At 41.2% G+C, this 17,509-nt stretch overlaps 1 protein-coding gene across 4 annotated transcripts in view; it reads left to right on the top strand.

Annotated features, from left to right (window-relative positions):
- The window catches only part of PRRC2C (proline rich coiled-coil 2C), a 95,247-nt gene extending 82,707 nt beyond the window's left edge, over positions 1-12,540 (top strand). For 2 of the 4 annotated variants that reach the window (XM_040451706.1, XM_040451704.1), the window contains exons 27-35: positions 1,405-1,517; positions 1,883-2,019; positions 4,271-4,502; positions 4,723-4,830; positions 5,871-6,089; positions 6,732-6,835; positions 7,223-7,349; positions 8,256-8,492; positions 10,562-12,540. In XM_040451706.1, the coding sequence (XP_040307640.1) occupies positions 1,405-1,517; positions 1,883-2,019; positions 4,271-4,502; positions 4,723-4,830; positions 5,871-6,089; positions 6,732-6,835; positions 7,223-7,349; positions 8,256-8,492; positions 10,562-10,819 (1,535 nt within the window). In that variant the 3' untranslated portion in view covers positions 10,820-12,540. The remainder of the gene's footprint in view (positions 1-1,404; positions 1,518-1,882; positions 2,020-4,270; positions 4,503-4,722; positions 4,831-5,870; positions 6,090-6,731; positions 6,836-7,222; positions 7,350-8,255; positions 8,493-10,561) is intronic. The other 2 variants (XM_040451708.1, XM_040451707.1) reach the window with 1 other exon arrangement.
- Positions 12,541-17,509: the final 4,969 nt, after the last annotated feature.

The following is a 17,509-nucleotide window of genomic DNA, read 5'->3' as shown; positions in this document are numbered from 1 at the left end:
CACCCCTCAAGTTTAAATATTTTTTTGATCTGCTTTGCAAATTTGTTTCCTCATGGAATTTAATGTTATTTCTCCTTGGTAAGTATTCTGGGACTCTTAGCAGTTCCTTATACATATGTTACAAATATATTAGACAAATTAGTGTCTAATAATTGGCAAAATAACTTCTGCATTAGATGTTATTCCAGTCAAGTTACAAAAGTTTGTTATCTGAAACTTGACAAACTGATAATAAAATTTGTGGGGAAGAGTAAACTAAGATTAGCAAAGAAGAAAAAAATAAATGAACACAGTCTATTTCTTGCCTTTCTATTCAAAGAAAGGCATTTTCTATGTGGAAGATATAAAGATTGATTTCTTTAAGGGTCACAGGTATTAATAGTTTCTTAATTCATTGCTGGTGAGTGTATAAATTGAACCTAATTCTTTTAGAAAAGTATCTCAGAATATTCTATGTGTATGTACTTAACTGTAGTGAGAGTTTTCACACTTAGGAATCTTATATAAGTAAATTTCTCTGTTAATAAGACATATATGTATGAGAGTTTTTATTGATTGCAATATTGTTTATAATGATGACAAATTAAAAACAATATGGGAACTTCTCCAAAACATACTATTATATAAAAACAGCAAATCACAAAATAGTTTATATAATATATAGAAATTTGTTAAGAATCTATACCAAATTCTTTCAGTTATTAAACATCGCTTCCTTTGAACTATTAAATTCCTTAATTAGATATAAAATTAGAGTAGGTTTGCCAGTAAGCAGGTAGGTTCATTTTCACTTTTAGTAGATCAGGTCAAATTTTACTAGTTTATACCCCATTGGCAGTATATGAATATCTGTTTTCCTATATCATCACAGGTACAGTTGACCCCTTGAACGATGCAAGGGTTGGGATGGTGACGCCCTACACAGTCAGAAATCCACATACAAGTTTTAGCCCCTCCCCCCCACATGTAACTACAAATAGCCTACTATTGATCAGAAGCCTTACTGATAAACAGTTGATTAACACATATTTTTGTATGTCATATGTATTATATGCTGTATTCTTACAATAAAGTAAACTAGAGAAAAAGCGTTACTAAGAAAATTGTAAGGAGAGGAAAAATGCATTTACAGTACTATATGGAATTATTCGAAAAAAATCTGCATGGCTCAAACCCATGTTTTTCAAGGGTCAACTGTACTGGAGTTTTGTTGTTTTAATTTGCATATACCTGTCTGCCAGAAGTTTTGCATCTTTCCACATATCTAGTTTTTCCTTGGCTGTAATAATTTTCAGAAGGCTCATTTAATTTGAAATCTGCTTCAAGATTTAGTTTTTAGTTACTTTTTGGAAAATTCTGAAGTTCAGACACTGACTACTGCTTGTTTTTCCTGATGGTCTGTAGCTCAAATCCCTGCTTTCTATATGGACACGAGTCATTTATTCAACACCCAACATGCACGCTTGGCCCCACCATCCTTGGCTCAGCAACAAGGCTTCCAGCCAGGTCTTTCTCAGGTAAATACCTCAGACGTTTGTTTCTTGGCATGCTAATGGTGTAATGGTTACCTTCGGCTACAAATAACAGCCTCTTTGAAGTTAAAATCTTCTGTTGACAACATGGGACAATCCACGATTACTTTGATATGTACTGGCCAAATTTTCACACTTTTCCCAAATTTGCCAAACCTTAGTGATTAGCAGTGTAGAAAAAGTAATGTATTGAAAGGAAAATTTAGATGTTTACATTTGGTTTCGCTTGAAAAGGGAGCTGATATGCATGGCATTGTTCTTTTATTCTTTCCATATCTCAAATTTTTATTTTCCCAAGTGTTGTGATTTTTGTATATGGTGCTCACGTATTGTTTTTTATTGCATTGCAGCCAGCCTCAGTTCAGCAGATTCCGATCCCTATTTACGCGCCACTGCAAGGGCAGCATCAGGCCCAGCTGGGTCTCGGTGCTGGACCTGCCGTTTCCCAGACTCAGGAGCTGTTCACTTCCTCACTTCAGCCGTACAGGTACATGCTTTTGTGACCGCTGGGCCTTCTTGCCATATCCCTACTGCTCCTTCCTCCCCCCCCCCCCCCCCCCCCCCCCCAAGCTAGGATGACCCTGTTATAAAAGTACGTTAAATGATTATATGTCATGAGACTCAGCCTCTGGTAATTTCAGTCAAGACTTTACCTAACAAAATGAGACCTCAAACCTTCTTGAAGATGAGGATAACAACAATCCCAGAACAATTAGAAATCACAGAAAATAGCTGCTAACGGACCTAAAAAGGCTCCCTGCCATCTTGCTGCAACAACTAGAAATCTACGCCTGCTGTGGGGTGTGAGCCGAGACCTGGCAGGTGACAGGAGTATGTAAGGGGTCAGGGTTTAGGATGGGGTGTGACTAAAAAGAGAAGAGCAGAGTGTCAAAGAACAGAAGCAGTGGTGAGAATGGTGACAAATATAGAAGAAACTGTTTTTTTGATCAAGGAAATCTTTTGATTGGTATGAGTTGCTCGAAACATTGTTGAAAAGTTTGCGGCTACTTTCCAGCTGTGCAAAAAAGAGTTCGGTGATGAGCGATGTCATCCTTAGCCGTGGGAGTTGGAGTAGCTGTGCACTGACGGTCTGTGTCTTGATCCCCATCTTAACAACTGTCTTGGAAGATGTACTTCTTAAGACCAGGACTGTTCAATAGAAATATGATGTATGCTGTGCATGTGATTGTGGCTAATGACAACCATATTAGAAGGCACAGGTTAGCCTTTGAAAGCAGTTGTTTGTATTCCTACATCATTCTGCTACTTCTTGCTCTCAACCTAATCAGCATAATGTTTATTAATATGGAATCCCTGAATTAACTTCTGCCATGACAGGGCAGTTTATAACAGTATGCTTACGTTTTCCCATTTTGTATTTGAAACATAGACCTTCTAAAGATTGGTCGTGACTCCAGGCTAGCATTCCTGCTTAATGGCTTTTGTTTCTGCCACATATGTCAGCTTTAACAAAGCGTAATATTATTTATGGGTCATATTGTCTTTAACCCACTACTTTGATCTAGTTACTTTTTATCTTAACATTTTTAAAAATATAGCTTGAAGGCCCCTATCCCAGAGGTAAGAGGGTAGTCTGAAGTTAGATTTCAGCATTGTATTTTTTTTTTTAACCATTCGAATATGCAATACAGTATTATTAACTATAGTTACACAAAACTGGAAGCAGGCTCCAGGCCCTGAACCATCAACACAGAGTCCAATGCAGGACTCGAACTCAGAAACTGCAAGATCATGACCTGAACCAAAATGGGATGTCTAACTGACTGAGCCGCCCAGACACACCCCTCTCCTGCCATGACTTACTTTATAAGTAGCAGTTTGCAGCCTTTGGCCATAATACTGTGTTGGGCATTTTAAAGTTGCTGAGAGGAGTGCCTGAGTGGCTCAGTCGGTTAAGCGCCCGACTCTTGATGTCAGCTCAGGTCTTGATCTCACGGTTTGTGGGATCAAGCCCCGAGTTGGGCTCTGCGCTGAGCGCGGAGCCTGCTTGGGATTCTCTTTCCCTGTCTCTCTTGCCCTTCCCCTGCTCATGCACACACATGCTCTCTCAAACATTAATAAAGCTGCTGAGACAGTAGATCTTAAAAGTTCTCGTCAGAAGAAAGAAGTGTTTTTGTAACTATGTGCATGTATGGTGACAGATGTTAAATAGACTTGTGGTGGTGATCATTTCATAATCCAAATACTGAATCATAATGTAATACACCTGAAACTAATACAATGTTATATGACCACTATACCGCAATAAAAACAAACCAAAACTTTGTGGGTAATCCTGAACAACTACTCTGCTTCATCCCATAGAAGTGTTGAGATCTTTTATAAGAAATATATATACAAGGGGAAGTAGTGAAATATAAATAATAAAAGTCAGCTATTAGTGCTATCAATCTGAAAAGGATGTCCATACCAAAGAGAAAACCAGATCTGGTTATGAGTTTGCTATTGAACACATGACAAGAGAATCATTCTCATTGTTCAAGAGGAGAAAAATCTTAACTAGTTTCTCAGGAAGAGCAAGCCTTTTCCTAGAACTTTGTTGTGTACAGGGCTCTAAATCATGACACAAGTGCCTTAGACACAATCTGCATTCTCTCTTTTCTTAATTGTGCTAATGAGAGTGCTTGGTCATTTGGGATACCCATTCTTAAGATCCCCAGATTCCAAAATAGAATTCACTTGCTAACGCAAGTCTTTTCTCTTCAATACCTATGTAGGTCTCAGCCAGCCTTTATGCAAAGCAGTCTGTCACAACCATCTGTGGTCCTTTCTGGTACTGCCATCCATAACTTTCCAGCTGTGCAACACCAGGAACTTGCAAAGGCACAATCAGGTCTTGCCTTTCAACAAACCTCAAATACGCAACCTATTCCTATCTTGTATGAACATCAGCTGGGTCAGGCATCAGGACTAGGAGGTTCCCAGCTGATTGATACACATCTTCTCCAGGTAAGATGAACTAGGATCCTACATTGTCATTGTATTCCTGTGCAACAGGTTACTTAAAGAAACTGTTTTTAAAGAAAAAATGTTAAAAGACTTAATGGCGGGGGAAAGCTCTTTTTACCTAATACTAAAATTCTGAGAAATTGCTTTCAAGTTACACACTTGATGTCTGAATTGGAAATTTTTCAATCTTACTGCTGTTTTCCTACAAAATTTCTCCTAGGCTAGAGCAAATCTTACCCAGGCTTCAAATCTTTATTCTGGACAAGTACAACCGCCTGGTCAGACAAATTTTTATAACACTGCCCAGTCACCAAGTGCTCTCCAGCAGGTAAACTATGGCATGGTAAATTTCCTCAATTTTCTTCATTATTTTATTACTTTTACTGCTTTTGTTGTTGCTTGGCAGTTTTTAAATAGAACCAGGATGGGGGAGATGGTACGATAGTTGTCAGACTTTTCTCTGAGGTTTCCTAGAATTCCATGGGGTCACTGGAAGTAGACCCTGCTCGGTCCCACAACACCCTTTCCTTGGCCACATGAAAGTCAGTTCAGCTGTTTGCCTGTTTGTTTTAAAAGAGTTTCCATGTACTCATTTATTGTAACAAAGGATACCATGAATATAAAAGTTCGAAAACCATTTTCAGGATATACAGTTACATAAAAGCGTGAGAGGTGCTTTAACCATTTATGCTAGAGGCGAAGGAAGGCTCTAAAGAACATCACCCTGGTTAATGTCATACTTAGAACAGTGTGGCAGAGTATGACAGTGTAAATGACAGACATGTACTGTCTCTTAGCAATGTCACAAATCTAATCTTTAAAAGTTCGTAGAGGACTGAAGGAGAGAGGCAGACCATTAGTCATTTTCTTATTACTAATTTTGGTGCCTCTTTGGAGGGTAGAAATTCATAAATACATTTATTACCTTATTGACATTCAAATTAAATACCGTTTATATGAAAACTGAAAGGTTATGTTTCTTATTGTCAAAGGTCATTTTGACCAGACCTGAAAACAATATAGAAATGTCTATTTGGGAAGTGGTAATAACACTGCTTTCTTAGGTTATACCCCATGATTTTATTGTATTATGTGGTTGTTAGACATGTACCATAGATTAATTCAAAGATAGTCCTAATTATTTTGGTTATATCGTCTGTACTACTAATCTGTCTTAATGTTGCACCTTTAATAAAAGAATGGAGATAGCACTAAGCAAAAGATTATATGTGAGACACATTAACAGATTGACGTAGTCTGTTTAAAATGTTATTCAAAAGTTTATGAAGGGTTGTATATGTAGTTGTAGGGATGTACATACCGTAGGTATAAGTAAATTGCTGCAGTTACTGTTTGCTTATTTTCTAGGTTACGGTACCTTTACCAGCATCTCAGCTTTCGTTGCCTAATTTTGGATCTACGGGGCAGCCTTTAATTGCTCTGCCTCAGACTCTTCAGCCCCCATTACAGCATACCACCCCGCAAGCCCAGGCCCAGAGCCTGAGTCGTCCTGCACAAGTAAGCCAGCCTTTTAGAGGACTAATCCCTGCTGGAACACAGCATAGCATGATCGCAACCACGGGAAAAGTAAGTGAAGAGAAACCGACAGTTTCTTTAAGAATTTAAGGCCATGTGTTTAGATGTATGCATCTGTGTAGTTTATAAAAATAAATAAAATGCATCGGTTTTTACCACCTTCCAGGAAGTCTCAAACCCCAAGATACTTTTTTAACGTTTATTTATTTATTTAGAGAGATCAGGAGAGAGCATGAGCGGGGGAGGTGCAGGGGGAGAGGAAAAAGGAAAGAGAATCCCAAGCAGGCTCTGTGCTGTCAGTGCAGAGCCCAACACGAGGCTCAATCCCACAAACTGAGATCGTGACCTGAGCTGAGGTCGGATGCTTAACCGACTGAGCCACCCAGGTGCCCTTCAAACCCCAATATACTTTTAAAGATCTGTTTACTTTTAATGTGTTTGGCTTCCTCTGGTTTTTGCCTAATAACAGTTCACAAATTTTGTGGAAGAATTGGGTTTACACAATCTCTTAAGACTTTCCATCCATAAACTTGGCCTTGATCATTCCATGGTATTTGCAACTTAATTATAGGATTTGTGTACTGAAGGTTTTTGACCGTTCCTGGATTAAGTCTTCGTATATAGAACACTAAACACAGCATTCAGCTTACGGGATTCCAGAAATGCTGAGTTTATCCTATGCTTTTTTTTCAGATGTCTGAAATGGAACTGAAAGCCTTTGGAAGTGGCATTGATATAAAACCAGGCACACCTCCGATCAGCGGTAGAAGCACCACACCAACATCTAGTCCCTTCCGGTAAAATGGGCATTTGGATTTTCAGATACTTGAGCACGATTTGTTTGTTAGATCTTACTTACTATGTCACCAGGTCTGTGGTAAGCACAAGACATTCTGATAGTTGTATCTGAGATGTTAAGCTATTAAATTCTTAAGAATGTGTTTGCTATACTGTATTTTTAAGTTGTTTTTTTTTTTTTAAATACAGGGCATATCTAGCTAGTTTTCTTTCTCACCTCTGCCCCCTCCAGTGTCTCTCCACTGCCATAATATTTGGTAACTCACCGTGGTAAATTTTCATCAGCTACCACACAGGAAGAATCTACCAAGAGCAGCATCTCTAAAAGTCTGACAGCATTGTTTATTTGGCACTACTGTACTGACCAGTGATGGCTTTTTTCCAAGGGCTACTTCCACAAGTCCGAACAGCCAGTCCGGCAAAATGAACAGCATTGTCTATCAGAAGCAGTTCCAGTCAGCCCCTGCCACTGTGAGAATGACACAACCATTTCCTACACAGTTTGCACCCCAGGTGGGCAGATACGAGTGAGAAATGAGTATTATTTCCTTGCAAATGAGTGCTAATCTGGCTAATTCTGTGATTTCATAATCTTGCCATATTGTAACTAGTTGAGAAATAGTTTTTAATGAGAAACAGCTTCTTATTTAACAGTAGATTTGTGACCTGTGTTCTCTGCAATTTTTAGCTAGATACAGGTAATATCCGTAGAGTTCTAAAGCAGACAAGAGAAGTAGTCAGAAGATTCCCCACACAGCTCTGATCACTTATTTTAGACCTGTTTCTTTTATCTTTTTTTGAAGAAGTTGACTTTTCAGAGAAGGGTCCCAGTGCTTAAAGTTTTCTAGGTTTAAAGATTTTTTGTTGTTGTGTTGTTGTTGTTGTTGTTTTTTAAGATAACTATGTGTAGTTGAGGTAAAATTTCCAAAAGATGTTCTAATATATGTGTAAAAACGTTGGCTTCTCTTCCCTTTGCTGATTGTATGGAAAGACTAAAATTGATAGTAACTCTCACAAACTAGCGTTTGTTCCTGAAAAAACACTTTATTTGTTGAATTGGTATCATTTTTATTTATCTTCAGATTATGTTTGGTATAAGTGTGTGCCTTTTCTGCAATTATATCTTTTTAAAAAATATCCTAATTAATAGCTTTTCTATCTCCCCTTCAGAATTTGTAGCTGAATGAAATGCTAGAGTCCACTGAAGTGCCATTGCATGCTTTGCCTAATTTTTCTGTTAGATTCTCCAAGCATGGCCTGTTTGTTCTTGGTCCTGTAATAGAATGGCACAAATCCATACACTTCCTTTCACTGGCAGAATGGGCACAGATTTACTCTGAGATAAGCCAACCTTGGTCTAGTTGGCAGAATTTTTTTTTTTAACAGTTCAATGTTGTATGTTTTGTTTTTTTCACTCAGATTCTCTCTCAGCCTAACCTGGTCCCTCCATTGGTAAGAGCCCCACATACTAACACCTTCCCAGCGCCTGTTCAGAGGCCACCAATGGCACTGGCCAGTCAGATGCCTCCTCCGCTGACCACAGGCCTCATGAGCCATGCTCGTTTGCCACATGTAGCCAGGGGTCCTTGTGGATCACTATCTGGAGTCAGAGGTAATCAGGCCCAGGCTGCGTTGAAGGCTGAACAAGACATGAAGGTTAGTACAGTGTTAACAGCCAACAGAGCAAGAATCTGTCTCTGAACCATGTCTTAAGATGCCTCTGGACCATAACCACATACCCAGGCATTCATTGTCTTAGCAGACTTAACCGAGCTAACTGCTTTTATTCACTCCTGGTTTTGTTTTTTGTTTTTTTTTTTTCCTTTTTTTTCCTCCCTATTCCCCCCACTTTTTCGTTTTTTTTTTTTTTTTTTTTAATTTTTTTTTTTTTTTTGCAACTTTAGTTAGCAAACAAGTTGACATTTTAAACTCTGGCAAAATGAATTACTTTAAAAATACATATTTGAGGGAGATCTGAGTTTAGCTGCTACCATTTTTTGGAAGAGCAAAAAAGCAATACAGATTATTATAGGCTTCCCCATTTTCTTTTTTTTTTTTTTCCCCCTTTGGTTTTCTTTTTTATCCTTTCCCCCTCCCCAAACTTAAGATATAAATCATGGTTATGTGAAAACTCTGGAGTGGGTAAGAGATTTTTACCTATCTTGATTTTTCTTCCTTCATGAGTCATCCATGTACAGTTTTCTTCTCAAGCTGTTTCCATGCCCGTTTTTTTGCCCGCCACCTGAGTTGGCACGTCCCACAGCAGATGGTGCAGCTGTAGATGAAGGACTGGGAGAAGCACTTTGGGATCCTTCACGATAAAAGGCACTGATAACGTGATGTTTGCTGATGCAGAAGAGTGCCTTTAGGAGTCTGTGTGGGGATTTTCTAGCGTAAACTGTACCTGTCTGCCTGTACAGCCAGCGGAGTCCATTGATTTCTGTATTTACTTAGACTTGACTTTAGAGGTCTTAGTAATTCTGCCTATTTTGTCACTACGTGTGTGTGTGTGTTTATCATGTCAGACTAGAACAAAGAAACGTTTACTGCTTTCAAATAGGGCAGTGTCCAAAGTAATGCTCTACTCTGAATTAGAAACATGTTCATGATCAGTCGCTTAGAAAATTTGGTTGACTGGCTGGTTTCTTTCTGCATTAATATCCCTCATTTCTCATCCTGAGTAATCAAATTTAAAGACTACTCTGCGGTGAAACTCTTGTTAAATATTATCTACTTGTATCACGGCTGTGTGCCTAGGGATTTCCATCTGTTCATAACTATTAAATATACTTGTATATTTAATACAAGTGTAGAAATCTTTGGAAACTATTTGGCCATGGTTTCCACTTGTGCTTCTGTCTCCTTGGCACTTGATTTTCATATAATGCCCATGTTGGAAATGACAGTAGAGCTTATAACGGGGAGGGGGGTGGTAAAAATTTCTTGAATTGCTTTAGATCTTTGGATAGTACAGGTTTCCTATAGAACACGAAGGGCTTTTTTGTTGTATGCAAGAGATACAGAAACTTAAATTTTATTTGTGTACATTACAGTGGTATAATTTACAGAGTGACTGACGTAAGTATATTCTCCGGGGCACGTAGCCATTAAAAGTAGGAGGTTATTTTACCAGCTCAGGATGTGGTAGGAGCTATCAGAACTTAGTGATCAAGTGAAGTTGTAGTTACTAATTTCTGACGCTCTTCCCCTGCAGAAGAGAGCTGTGGGAAGAGGACTCAGCCACAAGACATTTGGTCCTAGGTGTTGGTAATGCCACAATATAAGTGCTTCCTTTTCGTTTTATTGTAGACCACATATTGATAACTAGAAGTTTTAAGTGTTACATATATATGTTTTCAAATTTGCAAGCAGCTTCCCTAAACAGAATTTGATATCAATAAGTTTTGTTCCGGAAAAGATACAGAGCAACAGCAATTTCTATCTTCTTATCTTATAAGAGGGCAAACTTTGAAAAGGTGGTGGGAGGTGGTCCTGTTTCCAAATGCTTAAAAAAAAAAAAAAAAAAAAAATCACATGGAATGATTGCAAAGATAGGAAGAAATCTATCAGTTAAAAGCTGAAAGATCATTGAGGTGCTTTTGGTTTTGGGCCAGACCAGCGAGGGGAAGACTGATTTGTGGTCGGTACGAGAGTGTGAACTGAGACTGATGGATGGGCTTTGGTGGCGCTGCAGCATTTTCAGTTGTTGTTTCTTATTTTTTAAGGCAAAGCAGAGAGCAGAGGTTCTTCAGTCCACGCAACGGTTCTTCTCTGAACAACAACAGAGCAAACAGATAGGAGGCAAAGCCCAGAAAGTGGACAGTGATTCCAGTAAACCTCCTGAAACACTGGCCGACCCACCTGGTGTCTGTCAGGAAAAAGTAGAAGAAAAGCCACCCCCTGCACCCACCATAGCCACCAAACCTGTTAGAACTGGACCAATCAAGCCTCAGGCGATCAAAACAGAAGAAACAAAATCTTAAAGGCTGTGGTTTATTGCCGGGGCTGGGGGCCGGGGGCCAGGGGAGGGGATCGGGGAAAGAGGGAGAACTGAGTCGGATAATGCCAGCAGCCAAAGGGGTAAAATGGTCTGTGACATTATCCTGTCCAGAGCTTGGAGGTACACAGGGGACACAGGAGCAATTTACACTGACACACAGCTGCTGCACCAGTAAAGTGAGGCTTTGCCGGCTCGCACCTGCTATGTGATGCACACCCGGTTGACCGCCGTGCATCTTCGGTCAGAATCTATGTACAGATATGCATACGCATCCCGTGAGTGCACAGAATTTAGAACTGCAATCCTTACGGTTAGATGAAACACCAGAAGTAGAGGAAAATAACCCTGCAGAGGAACAGCTGATGCCGAACAGCAGTGATTCCAGCTAATGTGTCAGGTGTGGTCTCTTTGCTCCCTGTGTGCTTTGGGTATGGTTGTAGCATTTGTGAGCTTGGTGGTCAAGAACTGAAGGTAACTGGTGCTGGATAGAGGAGCCTTATTTTTTATTATGGCAGCTTGCTATTTTTGTAACCTTGTGATTGAGTTGAACACAATCAAAGTACAGTAACTGATCTCCCCTTCTTCCTGGATGAGTGAGTAGATGATGAAATGTTGACGTCCACACCCTTGGACGTCCCCAAGAGGGCAGGGTTTGGCTAACCGCTTCTGTTTGAAATGATGCTGTTTTGGTTGTGGCCCGAAGCTTTGAAGTGCTACTTGGTGTCTCCTTTCTTCCATGGAGTTCTTACCGTTCAAACACGACAGATTGGGTAAAATACTAGTTAGATTGAGTCTGGCTTGCCTCCACTCCATCATCTTTGTATGAATCCAATGGGGTTTGTTGGGTTTTGGTGTTGTTTTTTTTTTTTTTTTAACGGTTTTTTAGCTCATGTTCATCAAGAGCAGTGAATACCTAGAACCGTGCCCTTAATGACAGGAAATCCTGTCTGAGAAGGTGCATTTCTTTACCAGAGCTGTGTTGTACCACCCTTTGGGCCCTCTGCTGGAAAAGTAGAATCAAGTCTCAAATAATGCCTTTTTAAATTGTATCCTCTAGTATTCTAGATGTAGGACAGTACTGTATCATACCTCTGTGAATGTAAAATACCTTGTACCTGCTTTATGATACGTAACAGTGACCGTGCTTTCTCAGAGCTGTTTTTAATGACGTTATTCTAGAATGTTTTCTTTCCAGATGATGATTGAGAAGCTAATAAAAAAAAAAAAAAAAAAATGGTGCCAGGTACCACAACAGTAACAGAACTTTGCTGTTTTCTGGGGGTTTGTTTTTTTACCTGTTTTTTTTCTTTTTTATTAATGGAGCGTGCTGGATGTGTCTATAATCTTGTGCAGATGACCGCAGAACCTGGAAAGGCTGTTGCTGCTATTGATGCATAACATACTGCTATTGGTCTTTTTATATAAATAAATAAATATATATATATATATACATACATATACATATATATATATAAATAATTTGAATTTTTGGAAACCTTAGCTGTGCTGTCAACTTTGGAAAAACTACCCCAGTCGTACCGTGTTGGGTTGGCATTGTACAGAAATTAACAGCCATATTGGTCTAGAAATGTTAAACACAATTTTTTCCATTTGTACAGGGGTAACGCGCTGTATTAAATGTGTAAGGTCTTATCTACATGGGTTTGATTACAGAAACTAATAAAGTATTCTCTAAATAATGAATCTTGGAACTTCTGATCCATTCCCCAAATTTGGAGCAAGAAGGTATGTCATGTACCAAAAATAGTGATCAAAGGTACATTGCACTCGAGGAAGAGATTCTCATCCAAAGGCTTGATTTGGCTTTTTTAAGAACTATAAAGCTTATTCAGTCAAAGTAGATGTTGTCATGGAAGATATTAGCCGTGGCCTCTGTTCCCAGGGTAGCCATACTCCTTTTGAAAACAAGTCTGCCCAGGAGGAGAGAGGTCTTTGTGCATGGTGTGAAGTGCTGAACATAGCAAAATAGTTTCACTGTTCTTCTGGGCAGAAATTGAACGACCCAAAATAGATCTCGGTACTTAAAACGTTTGCATTTTTCATATTTTTCCTAGCACACTGATGGTCGTCGTCACCCACACAAGCAGCCTGTAAGAGATTTGTTTTGTCATTTACTCCTTTTGTAACGTGAAGTGCTGAGGTATTTTAATTGTCTACAATCCCTTATCCAGAACACATGGCTTCCAGACCCAGCTTTCGGAAAAATAGTAATCCAGTCACTGATGACCTGTGTGCCGTCTTTACTCGTGGCTACTGTGATTCTTAATCACTTAGAACACCCAAGTACTGTGAAGCCAAGCTTTCTGTGTAAGGTTTTCTTTCTCAAAGTGTGTTCTGAATTGGTGCGACAGGTAAGGCTAGGATCGCAGACTGGTACCAAGAGAGCTGGAGTCACCACTTCACCTGTTTGCCTTCTTACCAAGTCACCTCGACGGCCTTTGTTTTTCATATTCTGACCCTTCAGTTCGATCCTGGTAAATGGTAGAACTTCAGAGTGACTGAACTATGTAGTTTGTACCCTGCATTTGTAAGCAACCAGGTACGTTCTGCTCAGCTGGTTGTGCGAATTTGAAACCAGGAACACCTTGGGCCCTTTGCCGGGTAGGATCATACAGTGTTAAAAATGGGAACAAAAAAGTGTCCAGTGAAAGTAAGGTATTTATGTAAATGATCTCCACAGTTTGGCCATACAGTTCTTGTTTCTGGCTCTTCTGACGTGTGACTAGATTACCCAGAAGATGTTACAGTCGGTCATCGGTAGTGGCTTTGGTCACATAACCCTTTGAACATTCTCTGCCGTTTGAACTGTTCTGGTAAGGAGGAACAGGGCGTTTTTGTCCTTAGTCATAAATTGTGCATTATGATGGAAGAGTAAGTGGGGGAGGCGGGTTGGGGAACGAGAGGAGGGTATAGTTTGAAAAGGCGTTAAATCTACTTATTTTCACAGTACAAATTACGGGAAGTGAAGTTCCAGCATACTCTTGGCTGGAAGATGGGATCCGAATCCACATATACCGCGGGTTAAACAAAGCTGAGAGGACTGTCAGGACTGAGTGCGTCGGGTTCGTCCTCTAACAGGGCTTCCTCTGCTGCCACAGCTTGTTGGCATCTTCAGTATCCCCACATGCCCTTTCCAGTCTCTTCTACCCGTAACCTGCAGCTACAGCGAGCCACAGTTGACCTGTTTGTGGAAAGCATCTTAATTGGATTATATTTTAAGTGATTAAGAAATTTCAGCCATAAAACAATCTGCTTGTGAAATGAACTAGAAAAGAGCTGGACAGTGATGCCTTCCTGTTAAACTGGCCGTCCAGGCATTCACACATTGCCAAAGGGGATCATTTGCTGGTCCCTTTTCCTCCTTTTGTGTGCTGGTCTTCACTCACACCCTCAGGTGTAGGGCCGAGTCTGCTGTTGGCGCTCAAAGTAGCGGCTCTGTTTCGTTTTCCTGAAGTAATTCAGAAGACAGTGGCAACAGGCTCCAGGCCAAGAGGGCTGTTGATTTTCAGCCTTTCTTGGGGCACAGTGGGCTGGCAGGTCGTGTTCCTGCTACGACAGAAATGAAGCTTATTTCTGTGGTGGGGGAGCATGACCTGGTGTCACTTGGATTCTTAAGTAGAAGCCTTCAGATCTGGGGTGCCTGGCTGGCTCAGTCAGTAGAGCATGCGACTCAGTCTCAGGGTTGTGAGTTGAAGCCCCGTGTTGGGTGTAGAGTTTACTTAAAAAAAAAAAAAAAAAAAAAAACAACTCCAGAAAGCTGGACTGATGGGCTAGTCAACATGGGAGATCAGAAATTATGGATACCTTAATTCCTCGACCTTACGTGTGCGCTGATTTTCCAAGCAATCTTTTGGTGAAGTCCTATGCCATTTCTTTGAGATGCTGCTGGAGTCTTTTACACAGGATAAGCACCGAATTCCTTTGAGTTTTTACAGACACTTTCCCTCAGTTTTCTGGTTTTCCCTACACCTAATTTGACAAGAGTTTTTCAGAGTGAAATTGGTAGAATTCAACTAATCTGGACTTAACAGCCTACTAGCTGTGGGCATCGGTCAGTTTGGTATCTAGCGAGTGGTCAGAATGCGCTTAAGACTGGCTAATGTACTCCATCTTCCAGTGTAAGATTTTTTTTTTTTAAAGTTTATTTTGAGAGGGCAATCGGGAGGAGAGGCAGAGAGGGAGAGAAAGAGAATCCCAAGCAGGCTCCACGGTGTCAGCACACAGCCCGACACGGGGCTCGATCTCACAAACAGATCATGACCTGAGCTGAGATCAAGAGCTGGACACTCGACCGACTGCACCACCCACGTGCCCCCGAGCTGTTTTTAAAAACACATTTCCCTCAACAGGGGAATAAGGTACCACAGGAGAAGAAAATTTCACCCGAACTAGAGAGTTTAAGCAAAAGGTGAGACTGGTAAAATGAGGCAAGGGGTCAAGTATCAACTTCTGTATCAGTCGCTGGGACTGCAGAAGTCCCGTTTCTTACCTCAACGTAGTCTGATGGAGGAGGTAGAGCTACAGGTGGTGGCTTGAGGTCGTTCAGATTTCTGCCACTAATGACCTGACCTGTTTTCTGGATGCCTTAGGCCATCTTCTGCCCATCGAGGCCTTCTCCTTTCTATCTCTCTTTCCATCTATCTATACTGCTTAACTTCATAAATATGACTAAGATCTTCTAAAGGTACTTAGGCAGTACTTACTCGGCCTCATTTCTCACCATTTCCTGACACATCAGCTAATACGTGAGATTGTAAATTTTGGTCTTAACTGGTTTCTGAGCAAAAGCAGGAGTCGACAGTTTCCTCACCTGAGATGAAAAGGGAGCCCGCAAACGCATTGGTGCTCCGTGGGGAATCGGAGCGGGGAGATTCCCTTAAGCAGGCCTGTGCTGCCAGAGGCGTGGGCCTCAGGTTGAAGGGCAATAGTGCAGCGGAGCTAAACCAGGAGGGACAGCCCTCCTGGTTCCGGTCCTTCCCGATTTCGATTTCAATTCTTTTACCCTGTGTAAAAGACTCCAGCAGGCATCTCAAAGAAATGGCATAGGACTTCACCAAAAGATTGCTTGGAAAATCAGTGCACACGTAAGGTCGAGGAATTAAGGTATCCATAATTTCTGATCTCCCATGTTGACTAGCCCGCCTGTTCTGTGGGGAATGATCCCTGGTTTACTGACTTAGGGCTGGAAGTACGCATAGTGTTCACCTGAGGTGGTTTTTAGTATTTGTTTGGCTAGGGGATTCCATGGCTTGTACAGAATATGAGTACTAACGTAAATTAAGGGTAATTGGTGCCAGGGAGGAGCTGCTCTCCAACTCCTCAGTATGAGAAGCTGAAAATACCAAATATAAAGCCATACTCCCCCACGGAAGCTGCTAGTGATACCCACAGTGGGGGGATTGATTGGGTATTGGATTTCTATAACCTGGTCATTGAAAAGGATGTTACAAATTTTCCTCTTAAATGGCTGTTAGCAGATTTTCTATCAGCTTAAAGCCACACAGGGAAAAACGGAGTTACTCATAATAAATGTTACTCGCCCCTTCCCTGCAGCCCAGGATCAGGGCATGGTTCAGGTACTTGAGATTTTTAACCTTCATCCTGAAGGTACTTTGAGACGCAAGCAGGAAGCACAGAATGGTGGAGTAGGCCTCCCACGTGAAGCCATCCCCTTCTCATGAGTGCTTTTCATTCCAGAAGGATTTGTGTAGCACCGGACATGTGGCAGGCATCACCCTTGCGAGGTCCCGAATCCCAGAGAGGCATGATTCCACCCTCCCAAGGAGCACAGAGGGAAAAAGACGCAGGTGGAACTTCTTCCCTGGTGGTGAAGGTTACCCATGGGACAGACCGCGCTCCGACCCTTGGGTGCCCATCCACACCTCTGGTACAAAGGCTCTCCCCAAGTATGTTCTGACCAGAAGTCACAGGGGAAAAGCAGTGTGACAAAGGGTAATACTCCGGCCTCGCATGTCCGAAACTGGCTTCTTCCCAGGCCTGCCGTGTCTGGAGAGAAATAGCCAAATTTAGAAGTTGCCTGTGCATCAGGCTCTGTTCTAATTGACACGTATCAGCTGACTCCTCCCAACGTCCTCCTGAGGTAGGTGACTTTCCAGTCTCCCTTAGGCGTTAGAAGAATGAGGCACAGGTCACTTGCCCAAAGCTACGCAGTAGTTGCGGGAGTTGGTCCCGGCAGTCTGAGTGCCCAGCACCAGCTCTTGACCGCTGAGCTATGGGCAGCGCTGGACTTGAAGTTACTAAGAAAGATCACAGCTCTCGGTTTTTCCAGCCGTAACACAGAAACGATTCTTCCTCACAGGGTTCTGATGATTAAATGAAATAAGATACATATAAATAGAATGCCTGGTGTCTGGTAGGTTGCAAAAAAATGAGCAGGTCATTGTCTTGCTAAATCTACGTCGCTTAATCTGGTGTCTGCTCTTCAGACTCCAGGAATTCTCTGGAGTTAAATAGCTTCTGTAAACATGGCAGCAGGTCAGGGTTTCTCTTGCCCATTTCAGATGATATGGAGGGAATCTCGTTCCTCAGAGGTGTCTCACGGCAAGAGAAGCCATGTTGGTGGAGGTAACTTTGAACTCCCTCTCTACGTAAGGTCCCACGTAAGACTGCACCTCAAAAAACGCGGTTCTCT

This window comes from Herpailurus yagouaroundi, unplaced genomic scaffold (assembly GCF_014898765.1).
Source record: "Herpailurus yagouaroundi ecotype Mexico unplaced genomic scaffold, PumYag 205, whole genome shotgun sequence".
NCBI lineage: Eukaryota > Metazoa > Chordata > Mammalia > Carnivora > Felidae > Herpailurus > Herpailurus yagouaroundi.
Note: the sequence above shows the minus strand (reverse complement) of the source record. Positions and strands in the feature narration are given on the sequence as shown.